The 12,619-nt window shown below is 41.0% G+C and overlaps 1 protein-coding gene across 1 annotated transcript in view; it reads left to right on the top strand.

The window, feature by feature from the left end:
- The window catches only part of LOC143805656 (uncharacterized), a 98,185-nt gene that overhangs the window by 47,233 nt on the left and 38,333 nt on the right, over positions 1–12,619 (top strand). Inside the window, exons 10-15 of the mRNA XM_077285187.1 lie at positions 1,037–1,147; positions 2,002–2,115; positions 7,486–7,624; positions 8,238–8,296; positions 9,201–9,303; positions 11,712–11,773. Coding sequence (XP_077141302.1) covers positions 1,037–1,147; positions 2,002–2,115; positions 7,486–7,624; positions 8,238–8,296; positions 9,201–9,303; positions 11,712–11,773 — 588 coding nt within the window. The remainder of the gene's footprint in view (positions 1–1,036; positions 1,148–2,001; positions 2,116–7,485; positions 7,625–8,237; positions 8,297–9,200; positions 9,304–11,711; positions 11,774–12,619) is intronic.

The following is a 12,619-nucleotide window of genomic DNA, read 5'->3' as shown; positions in this document are numbered from 1 at the left end:
CTGTTTTTTTTATAGTTCCCCCGCCCTAAAAGTAGAATAAAAAGTTATGCAAAATATGTGCAACAAAAGGGTATCAATGAGTACTATAGTTTGCCCTGCAAAAAAAAATTCCTTACAGATTTCCATTGATGGAAACATTTTAAAGCTACTACATCTAGAATATGGTGAAATACACATGATCTTTTTCATATGTGTATTTAGACCACAGAAGTACTAAAACAATAAAAAATATTGATATTTGGTATGACTATAATCGTACTAACCACAGAAGAAAGTTACCACTTTATTTGTTCAGCACGGTTAATAGAATTGAAGAAAAAAAAACAAATTAAGGAAAAATTACTGTACTTAAAGGGGTTGTCCATTCTTCTGATAAAAGTCTGCAGTGTGACAGCAGAATTCTAGATCTTCAAAGCGTGCACACTTCATGCTGTCTGGATTCTCTGGTGTCGGCAGCAAGAGCGGGTGGTCACATGCCTACAAGTAAGTGATTTGCATACTTGTGGCCACATTCCAGCTAGACTGTGCAGCCTCGCTCAATACAAGTGAATTAGTCTAGTTGGATTGTGGCCAGAAGTCTGCAAATCACATACTTGCAGTCACTTGTCCACATGCTGTTGCCACCGACACTGAAGAATCCTGACAGCGTGTGCACCACATCAATATCAAAGTAGCAGACAAACCCTTTATGGGGCTTCCTCAGTTCATATGTTTATGGCTCAAAATGCCACATGCTATAAATTTCTGATTTGGAATCCAAAGTGCGATTACTAATGCAAGTACCAATCACATCAGTGTCTGTCCCTAGTGGGGCTTACAATTGATCTTCCCTATTTTATACACGCACATACAAATTTCATAGGAAGCCATGGGTATATGTTATTGGACAGGGGATTAGATCCCAGGACTCTAATTCTGTAATGTAAAATCTATAAACTACAAGTGTCTATGAGAATGATTTTTGGTCTCCGATAAATAAGAGCTGTATTGTTTGTCTCATAAATAACATTGAAAAAAATGTTTGTTTGTTTCCCAGAAATATACTGATTTCCCAAAGTTTCCAAAGTCAGATGCTATCGGAGGATCCATAAGTGATGACGGTCCATTTTTCTACTCCATAGGCACAACTCCAGATAAGTTTATAAAAGTGAGTCAGTGAAATGTTACAATAACGAATATCCAAATAGACTCTTCAAAATCGACCCTTTAACGACATTTGCGACATGAGCTGGGATCAGAAGCCAAACTAGAAACTCCATTTGCAGACACATGTTTCAGAGTGTTGCCCCCTCAGTGAAAAGCAGGAGATCTGATTTGGCTCTCCCGATCAGAGGCCACTCACCTAACCAAATGTGCGGGCACAGGCCTGTGCTTTAACTGCGATGGCACAAGATGTGCAGTGAACTGTGAATGACCTGGTGAAAGGTTTAGGCAAATCTGACACATTGTACCATATACCTATAATGTCTTGGAATATGCAGGCTAATGCTGTGGAGGAAATACCTTAAGCAGATAGTAGATAGCACTGTGTTCATTATTTTAGTTTTTCTGTGTGAACGTAGTTCCGCTCTATACTGTATTGTATGACTTCTTAGTGTTCAGTTCCTTCTTGTAATTCTCCAGTTCATTCTCCCACAGTGTCTAAGTGCTCGTGATTCTGCTGAAAGCTCAAATCTACAACACAAAACACACATATGCAGAGTTCCTATTCGTGAACATGGCTTTTGCATTAGATGGTATTAGACATTGTTACTATACACTGAACGCGCTGCTGGAAGACTGGCGCTTTCATACTATAGTGCTATAGAGACGGCAGCTTGGTCTCATAAAATCTGGCAATGTGTAGTCAGACTCGTACAACCTGAGTATTTGGAAAGGGTTATCGAGTAACTGTGTGATATATTTGCCGGGCGCGGTGATCTATTTCATAATGTATACAGAATCTTTAAATACTAAACTTATTTCATTCATTTTTCCTTTTTTTGGAACTTTCTTTTTCAGAAACTGTTGGATCTTATCAAAATACAGCAGGATTCAGACGCTGTGTTTTTCTTCTCACCTTTTGACTATGAAGATGATGTAAAAGGAATTCGAAAAGGTCTTCCATGTAGTGAGGTAAATGAGAAAGATCGAAGGATCGTAAGAAGATGCACCAATTTATGGTGAACCGATGAATAAAATACAGACAGTGGGCTACAAGCAGGAGACAGTGATTGGAGAGGGGCTTATGTCCGAAATGTTTTAAATATTGTAGGGTTTCACTCGCTCAGGTGTGACGACTGACACTCAGGAGGCACGTTCCATTAAAAGTTCAAAGGGTTTATTGCTCCATAAACCACATAGCAAAACAGAAAACAAACAGCCTTTAGCTCAGGAAAAGGAAAAACAAGTGTCCGGTCCTTCAGGCTCAGTCCTGGAGCCTTAACACACTCTGGGCTATCACCTCCACACATACCTCCTGTGTTAAGCATTAGGCTACTTTCACATTAGCGTCGTACACTGCACGTCGCAATGCGACGTTGCAGCGCACCGACGCATACTGTGCAAGCGCCGCACAACGGGGGCAGCGGATGCTGTTTTTCAACGCATCCAGTGCCCCATTGTGAGGTGCGGGGAGGCGGGGGCGGAGTTCCGGCTGCGCATGCGCGGTCGGAAAAGACGGGCACGACGCAGCAAAAAACGTTACAAGCAACGTTTTTTGGTGGCGACGGTCCGACGCAACACGATGCAACCATCGCACGATGGTTGCAACGTGTGGCAATGCGTCGCACTGCGTCGCTAATGCTAGTCTATGATGCGTTTTTTATACAAAACGACGCATAGCGACGTGCAGTGCACGACGCTAGTGTGAAAGTAGCCTTAGCTTTTCTTTTATAGGTCTAACCACACCCAGAAACCCATCACATGATTAGACATGTGGTTATGACATCACCACAGGTCCTGAAACACATATAGATAGGTATGGTTACATCACAGCGACAAGCCACCTATGTGATACATATCTCCCGTCGACTAGACAACCTTTAGCCACGCTACAATATGTAAAAGGGAACTTGTTCCATTAAACATCTTGTCTGACCTGCAGTATTGGCAGTGTGTTATAGAGCAGAAGGAGCTGAGCAGGTGATACATAATATACAGGGGTTGGACAAAATAATGGAAACACCTGGAAACATCAACAAAAGTTAGTTTAATATGGTGTAGGTCCACCTTTTGCGGCGACTACTGCCTCAATTCTCTGAGGTATGGATTCATACAAGGTGTGAATTGTTTCCAAAGGAATTTCAGCCCATTCTTCAGTTAAAACACCCTCCAGTTCTTTCAGCGACGATGGCGGCTGAAATCACCGTCTAAATGGAATCTCTAAAATCGACCATAAATGTTCAATAATGTTGAGGTCTGGGGATTGTGGGGACCAGATGAGATGCTCAACTTCATTAGAATGTTCCTCTTGCCATGCTTTAACGATTATAGCTGTATGAATTGGTGCATTATCATCCTGAAAGATGGCGTTCCCCTCCGGGTACAGTGCTTGAACCATTGGATGCACTTGGTCGCCCAAAATGCCTAAATAATCTCGGTTGTTAATTCTTCCTTGAAGGGATATCATTGGCCTAGCAGATCTCCACAAAATAGCACCCCAGATCATCACAGAACCTCCGCCATGTTTTACGGTTGGGAGAAGGCAGTCTGGATGGAATGCTTCTTTCGGCTGTCTCCAAACGTACACTCGGCTGGAGGTCGGAAATAGGGTAAACCATGATTCGTCTGAGAATATCACATGTTTCCACTGATCGAGGGACCAATTCTGGAGGTTTCTACACCACTCTAAACGCTTAGAAACAGTTGTCATTGAGAGCAGTGGTTTTCTAATTGCAGCTCTTCCGTGGAATCCAGATTTGTGCAGCTCCCGACAAAGAGTTTTTGTGGAAACTGGGTTCTGTAGGTGTTCATTGAGCTCAGCAGTGATTTTCGGAGCTGTGGTCTTGCGATCCTCTCTCACAATTTGCTTTAGAGTCCGACGGTCTCTCTCAGTCAACTTTGACTTTCGGCCGGACCTGTGCTTTGCTGCGGATGTTTTTCCTTCTCTTTCAAACGCAGTAATTACTTTGGAGACAGTACCTCTTGACACGCCAAGCATTCGGACACTTTCTGTTACACTAGCGCCTGCCATACGAGCACCAACAATTTGGCCTCTTTGAAAATCCGAGAGGTCTGCCATTGGTATCAGGTTCTCATCAATGTTCTTACAATTATGCAAAACAAACAGTTAATTTACATACACATATCACATAACACAAATAATCAACTACAAAACATTACCATATGTCACGGTTTGTATGTTTATCACATGTTCGAAGATTATGATGCCAAAACGTTAGGTGTTTCCATTATTTTGTCCAACCCCTGTATATTTGTGGGAAAATACTTAGAAGTCCAGTGGGCAGGACGCTAGTCTTCTATGCACTGTTTGGTTCTATACAGAAGTCTGTCACCCCGATTTTATCTTTTGCCCTCAACATACAGTGGATATGAAATGTCTACACACCCGTTAAATTGACAGATTAGGCCAATCACATTTACATTAATGATAAATAGAAGTCAGTGCACAGCCGGTACAATTCACAGTAATTCTGATTAACCTCCATATAAAGCTTAGCTGTTCTAGGAGGATTTTCCAGACATTTCCATTAAAAGCCATGGTTTGTAAATTGCTTACAACACAGCAAAGGAATCATATTGTTGAATGTTATCAGTCAGGAGGAGGATACAATCATTTTTCAAGGCATTAGATATGCCAGAATCACCTTGAAGACGGTCAACAAGTGGCTTAAATTTGGCACAAAAGTGACATTACCTAAAACTGGACAGCCCTCAAAAATGTTATCAAAACACAAGAAGATAATTGGTCCAGGAGGCTGCCAAGAGGTATAGAAACAACATTAAAGGAGCTTCAGGAATTTCTGGCAAGTGCTGGTTGTGTACTGCATGTGACAATCTCCTGTATTCTTCATATGTCTGGCCTTTGTGGTATGGTGTCAAAAAGGGAGCCTTTTCTTCCAAACAAAAACATCCAGCCCAGCTATGTTTTGCCAAAACCTATATCAAGACTACCAAAAGCTTGTTGGAAAACGTGTTATGGTGTGATGAGATGAGGTTGAACTTTTTGGCCAACAATGTGCATCACCAAAAGAACACCATACCCACAGTGAAGCATGGTCTAGGCTGCAGTATGTTTGGGACTGTTTTTCAGTAGCTGGAATTGGGGCTTTAGTCAAGGTGGAGGCAATTATGAACAGCTTCAAATGTCAGTCAATTTTGCAACAAAAACTTCAGCCCTTCAACATGATAACAACCCTATGCATATCTGCCGGAAGAAGATCCACGTTTTGGAATGACCCGGACCTAAATCCAATTGAAAACTTGTGGGTTGACCAAAAGAGGCGCTGTATATAAAAGATATCCGCAGATTTGGAGCGCTACTGCATGGAACCCGGGCAAAGATAGCCAATTCTAAATGTGCCATGCTGATTAACTCCCTCCAAAAAGACTGAATGCTGGCATAAATCAAATGGGTACTTCATTAAAGTATTAGTTTAAGGGTGTGCATACTTATGTACTTATTTTTGTTCACTATTTTTGTTTTTCCAGCAAAAAGATACAGTTTATTTTTCATTTGAATTGTACATTTAGGCCGGTTTCACATGTCAGTGGCTCCGGTACGTGAGGTGACAGTTTCCTCACGTACCGGAGCCACTGACACACGTAGACCCATTAAAATCAATGCATCTGTGCAGATGTCATTGATTTTTTGCGGACTGTGTCTCCGTGTGCCAAACACGGAGACATGTCAGTGTTCGTGGGAGCGCACGTATTACACAGACCCATTAAAGTCAATGGGTCCGTGTAAAACATGGACCTCACACGGACGTTCTCCGTGTGCGGTCCCTGTGGCGTGCAGGAGACAGCGCTACAGTAAGCGCTGTCCCCCCCACATGGTGCTGAAGCCGCGATTCATATCTTCTGTGCAGCAGCGTTTGCTGCATAGAAGATATGAATAATAGTGTTTAAATGAAAGATCTACTTGTCCGACGCCCCCCCCACCCCCTGTGCGCCCCCCCGCTGTTCAGATAATACTCACCCGCTCCCACGTTGGCTGTCGATGCTTCCTGGTCTGGCCGCGGCTTCTACTGTATGCGGTCACGTGGGGCCGCTCATTTACAATCATGAATAGTCGGCTCCGCCCCTATGGGAGATGTTGAAGACAACATTTTTTAGACACACACAAGACCATACACAGGAGAATAAGGGTATGTGCACACGCTGCGGATTCTGCTGCGGATCCGCAGCGGATTTGACGCTGCGGATCCACAGCAGTTTTCCCCAAGTTTACAGTACCATGTAAACCTATGGGGAAAAAAACCCGCTGTGCACATGCTGCGGAAAATTCCGCGGGGAAACGCAGCGGAAAAAAAGAAGTAGCATGTCACTTCTTTCTGCGGATTCCGCAGCGATTTTCAACCTGCACCAATAGGAAAGTGCAGTTGAAAACCCGCAGAGGAATCCGCAGAAGAAACCGCGTGAAAATCCGCAGTGAAAACTGCAGTGGTTTGCACTGCGGATTTTCCAAATCCGCTGCGGAAAAATCCGCAGCAAATTCCGCAACGTGTGCACATACCCTAAAGCTGATTCTTACCATAGATTGGCCCTATGCCAGATATTTGTTGGAGATACAGTTGAGCTGAGTACTGTTTAGCATAGCTGTGTTGGAAACTGGTGCTATTTTACACATTCATCAGTCAAATGGCTTACAGGACAGCTCTGAAACATTATTTCCAAGAAGTGGGACTAGTCAGGAGCACACAGCAGAGAGAGGGGACTGTAGCACTGAGGAGAAGCTGGGTGCTGCTGGGAAATGGTGATTTATTAGTGTAAGAATAGATCACTGATTCAGCTCTTTGAAGCTGGATGTAGGGAGGGGCACATAGAACTGAAAGAAGACACAAATATACAAGAAAAGAATATTTGGGCTTAGACTGTATCTTAAAAAAGCATGCATCGATAGTGAAAAAATAAAGTGATTGGGGGAATAACCCTTTAAGCTTTGATGAAATTGTGAGTAGGCTATAAAAAATAGCAGGTCAGCTTGTTGTATTTAGTTTCATGTAAAAAATATATTGCATAGTAAAGGGCTTATCATAGTTATGATAGGTGTTTACTATGAGTGAAGAAAAAATCTTTTATTTTTATTGTCCCAGAAACAATGGCAGTCTTGTCCATGAGCTCATTGTCATAAAAGTAAATTGAATTGAGCTTCAATTCAAGATTTGGCCCATGAAAAATGAGTGCTGCAGTTCTTTAATGGTTATCATTATGTGAATATAAAAACAATGATGGAAATAATTATCCTTGTTATAACAAATATCATACAATGTATACAATGTATTCACACCAAAATACACTTGTCATTTAATAAAAACTTAGGAGGAACATCTCCGTGAGCAGACCACCACCGATGATGAATCCAGTGGAGACTCTAGTACAAGCGGAAAGGATCCTCATTACCCCAAGATTGCGTTTAGATCTCTTTGTGAAGAAAATGATGAGGAACAATCCAATGAGGGTCTGTAACTAATAGCTAGTTTTGTAACTACCATAATAAACATAACACCTCCCACTCATTCGTATATTTCACTATAAACCACCATAATATTTCTGTAATGCCCTTCTCTTTTTTTTCTTAAAAAATCAATGGCCATCGTCTTTCTAGGGTAAGCATTGGTGTAGATGTTGATTTCTAAAAGTAAATATGAAAAAAAAGCTTTTTGGGAAATTAAAAGTGATACTTTGGGCACAAACCAAAAATTCAGCTGCAGCCTTGAAAGTTTTGGGGAATTTGAGGATGTTTTCTAGCAGTCCACAGTATATTCAGATCCTGGGTGGCTGTCGTAACCATTGTCAGATGCTGCAGTGTGTCCTTTCTTATATAACTGGTAATTACAACCATGGCTCAGGACCCGCTTGTCCCTTGTGGTTCTCCTTCAACAGAAACCACATAAGCGAAACTTTGAGACTACAATAGAAGATTCAGTTCCAGGCAATAGCTACATTGCCTGCAGTACCAAAAGGTTTTAAGAAAAGTAGTATAAAATATAGATGTTACAAAATAAAACGAAAAAAAAAAAAGGATCATAAATGCTTATGAATAACCGAACTCGATTTTTACCTTTGTACAGCTGCAGATAAAAAATCTTTATCCAGCAATCTTCTGGACACATCAGAACAGGAAAACAAGGTACTAAAAGTTAGGTTTTATCTTTTGTCAAACTTTTTATTTAGTGTTTTATTCTGCTATTGATATTAAGTTAAGTTGAAACTTTCCCCTTCTGTTAAAACCCTTCGTGGCTAATCTTTTGTAGGTTAGTCAATGTCTAAAGGCCCCCATACACATAAGACTAACAACGGCCAAACCAGCCAATATTTGCCAGCTCGGCTGACAGTCTAATGTGAGGAGGCCTCCCAACTCTCTCCCAAGAGAGCTTGTTCAAGGTGATAAGGATCCGGCATGTCCGATCCTTATATTTTCAGCGAGATAAGCTGTAAAGTCACACATCTTCTCTGAGAATGTTCTTTGGATATGAGACAAAACTGGAGCTTTTTGATGTTATATCAGCTCTATGTTCACTGGTACAAAAATGAAGCATCCAAAGAAAAGAACATTGTACCTACTGTGAAACATGGAGGAAGCTCAGGCACAGGGTGAAGAGAATGAAGCCCTGTGTAGGTCTATTCTGTTTGCCCATAGATTCATTAAATATGAATTATTTTATGGACTGTATCATTCTATGGTGTAGGCAAAATTAGATGCACTGACATAAGAATATTATGCAAGCACAATGCATGTATCTGCATCAATAAGACATATATGCTATAAATGTCCCAGGCGAGAATACCACTTTATACTATACAGATTTAGCACCAAAATCTTCCATCTTGTATTTGTTAGTTTATTTTTCATGCTAATCTTTTGAAGTGATGCTCTTCTGCTTGTTCTGCATTGACTAATACATGTAATACTATGGTTTTAGTGCTAAAGTATTAAGATTTTATATGCAGACCTATTGTAACCACATGCTATGCGGTCAATGCTTTCAAATAAAGTGACCTGCTAAATTATATTCTGTTTCTTTATTGTACAGTTCAAAAATGACAGTGAATTCACCATGTTCAACAAAAGTGATTCTAAGGACTGTTATCAACCAGAGGGTATATGGCAACGAATCAAGAGAAAACACAAAAAAAGTATGTAATTGGTTATTTATAGTGTATCATTACAAGCAAGAAATCTAAGACTGAGTTCACATGTCCAGTAATCATTCGTTTGAAAATGGATCCATTAAACAAAAAAAACTGGATCAGTTTCAAGCTGATGAAAAACTGATACATTTAAAAAAAAAATAATTATATAAATACCTTTTAGAAATCCCTAGACTCCCCTGATTGTGCTACTCTTTTCCTTTTTGCACTGCAGAGAGATTCTCATTTGTAGCTTTTGGAGCACAGTATGTGAAATCTCTGCTTGTGGTGCAACTACGTGTTTCTTCATAGTATTCTCTGGGGACATCTCCCTTCCAGAGGCTACCAATCAAATTTCAGCAGTGTCTGAGACTGATAGATCAACTGCTGAGCAGTGATGGACTGCGTCTGGGAGAGAGGGATGAAAGAGGATGCCCCCAGAGAAGACTCTGAAGAAACGCACAGTTGTACTGCAAGCACAGATTTCACATATTTCTCAACAAAATTAGCTGCAAAATCTGCATTTAATTCTTCTGGATTTTGATGCAAAAATGCTGCACAAACGCTGTTGAAACACTGCAAAGTGCATGACATTTTACTGTAACAGGAGCCTGACAGTGATACATGCTATCCGATCCACGGGCAGCATGTATCAGGCACTGGCTGGATTAATTCAGCCAGGTATGTTTGAGTCTGAAACCCTTCCAGATTCTTTTTTTGTATACACTATTGAGTCTGAAACCTTGCAGCGTTTCAGAGAAAAACATACTTTAAAAGCTGCCAGAACCGAGCTGCACGGGAGACTAGTCAGACAGGCGGGTCCCCTAGTGGCTTCTTCCAAAACCAGGAGTGGAACAATTAGAGGAAAAGTATAATAGAAACACGTCACCACTTCTGTATTTATCACCATCTCCTGGTTTTGGCTTACAGATACTGATGTAAAATACTGACCAAATATTGCTAGTGTGACGGCAGCCTTAATGTATGTTTGCCTCTTAAACGCCGCAGTGTTTCAGATTCACAAATAACTGGCTGAAATCTTCCAGCCAGTGTCCGATACATGCAGCCTGTGAATCAGCCAGCAGGGATCAGCTGTCAGGTTTCCTTTAAGAAACCTCATGCACCAAAATATATCTACAGTGTAAATTGGGGGTTTGAGATCCGCAGTGTCATCTTATGCTGCCGATGTAGATGTGAGTTTCACCTTTTTCTTTGCAAATGATAAACTATGAGGCTTTCTCACCTATCCGCTGCCGGAGGTCCACAGTGAATATGTTTCATGGAAATGTAGCCTCACTCACACTGCTTTTTATGGGTATGTGCACACGTCAGGATTTCTTCAGGATTTTTTGCGTTTTTTTTGCGGATTTCCCCGATAAAAATGCTATAATTCTGCATAAAAAACGCATACATTATGCATCCTATCATTTAGAATGCATTCCGCATTTTTTGTGCAAATGTTGCGTTTTTTTCCGCAAAAAAAAAACGCAATCCGGAAAAAGAAGCAACATGTTCATTATTTTTTGCAGATTTTTTGCGGATTTCCCATGAAATTGGAGTGTCAGGAAAAAAACGCAAAAAATCTGCATAAAAAAAACGCACAAAAAACGCGTAAAAAACGCAAAAAAAAAAACGCATGCGGATTTCTGGCAGAAATGTCCGGATTTTGTCAGGAAAATTTCTGCAAGAAATCCTGACGTATGCACATACCCGAACACGGCTGAGTGCTATCCGGTGATTTATCGGATAGCACTCGTTCCAGTGTTATTCTATGGGACAGTGCAGATTCGAGATGATTTTCTCATGAAGATTTGGTATGAGAAAACAATCACAGCATGCTGCAATTGGCGGCGAGATTCGTCTCACACTCATGCATACAAGTCTATGGGTGCGTGTGAAACATTAGGCTGCACTCTGATGTCACCCAAGTGCAGTCTGATATACTCCGTGACAGGCAATGGAGGAGATGAAGAAATTACTTTCTCCGTCTCCTCCTCACCTGTGCTGCGGTTCTCAGCTGCAACAGAAATGGAGCACAGAGCACCGAAGATCGGCTTACACTCGCAGCAGAGCTGGAGCTGACTGTCATTAGCATATCGCATCCAAAGCTCTCGCATCGGATGCTATATGCTCATGTGTCTCCAGCCTAACAGAAAATAGCTGTAAGGCCACATGCACACATTCAGTATTTGGTGAGTATTTTACGTCAGTATTTGTAAGCCAAAACCAGGAGTGGGTGATGAATACAGAAGTGGTGACGTGTTTCTATGATACTTTTTCTCTCATTGTTCCTCTCCTGATTTTGGCTTACAAATACTGAGGTAAAATACTGACCAAATACTGAACGTGTGAACATGGCCTCAATGCCTGTGCTCGTAAATGAAGTACTCCTCACTTTTCATATTATTTACTAGGTAAAAGTGATTCTCGCAATAAGCAAGAGGACAAGCCCAGCACCAGTACAAGTAGTGATGAGGTAGGTAGGATGTCTGGTGATTTTTTGCCATTGTTGATAGAAATGTCAAACTCAAAAACTCTTTTTAGGCTGGAGTCCCACAGTGATATAAAAAATCGGTCCGATTTTGATAGAGAAAAGTAGGACTAATGTCAAGCGAGTGTCATGCGAGTACAATGCGATTTTCTCAACCACAATCCGTATGACATGTGTTTGCAATCCACATGCAATGTGCTTTTAACATTTTCTTTTACACACTGTAAGGCTGCCGTCACACTAGCAGTATTTCGTCAGTATTTTACATCAGTATTTGTAAGCCAAAACCAGGAGTGGAACAATTAGAGGAAAAGTATAATAGAAACATATGCTCCACTTCTGCATTTATCACCCACTCCTGGTTTTGGCTTACACATACTGAGGTAAAATACTGACCAAATACTGCTAGTGTGACGGCAGCCTAACTCTGCATGTAATTTAAAGCTAGTTTTCATACTAATAAAGCAATCTTAGATAGATAGATAGATAGATAGATAGATAGATAGATAGATAGATAGATAGATAGATAGATAGATAGAAGTCCTTGGGGTCCCCCCTATTTTTAATAACTAGCCAAGGTAAAGCAGACACCTGCGGGCTGACAGTATATTATCAGACTGGGAAGGTCCCCACCCCAGCCTAAAATAGGAGCCCACAGCCACCCCACAATTTAAAAAAACAGACCCCATCTCTAGCCCTGTTTCACCAACTGTTTTTTTTTTTTTTTTTAAAAAGAAGATCCCAAGTAGTCCTAGAAATCCGAAGTAGTAGATATTTTGAACACAAAATTTGCTGGAATCATTAGCGGACACTATGTCGTGATTTGAGAGC

Source organism: Ranitomeya variabilis, chromosome 2 (genome assembly GCF_051348905.1).
Source record: "Ranitomeya variabilis isolate aRanVar5 chromosome 2, aRanVar5.hap1, whole genome shotgun sequence".
NCBI lineage: Eukaryota > Metazoa > Chordata > Amphibia > Anura > Dendrobatidae > Ranitomeya > Ranitomeya variabilis.
The sequence above is the reverse complement of the archived record's forward strand: the minus strand, read 5'-3'. Positions and strand labels throughout refer to the sequence as shown.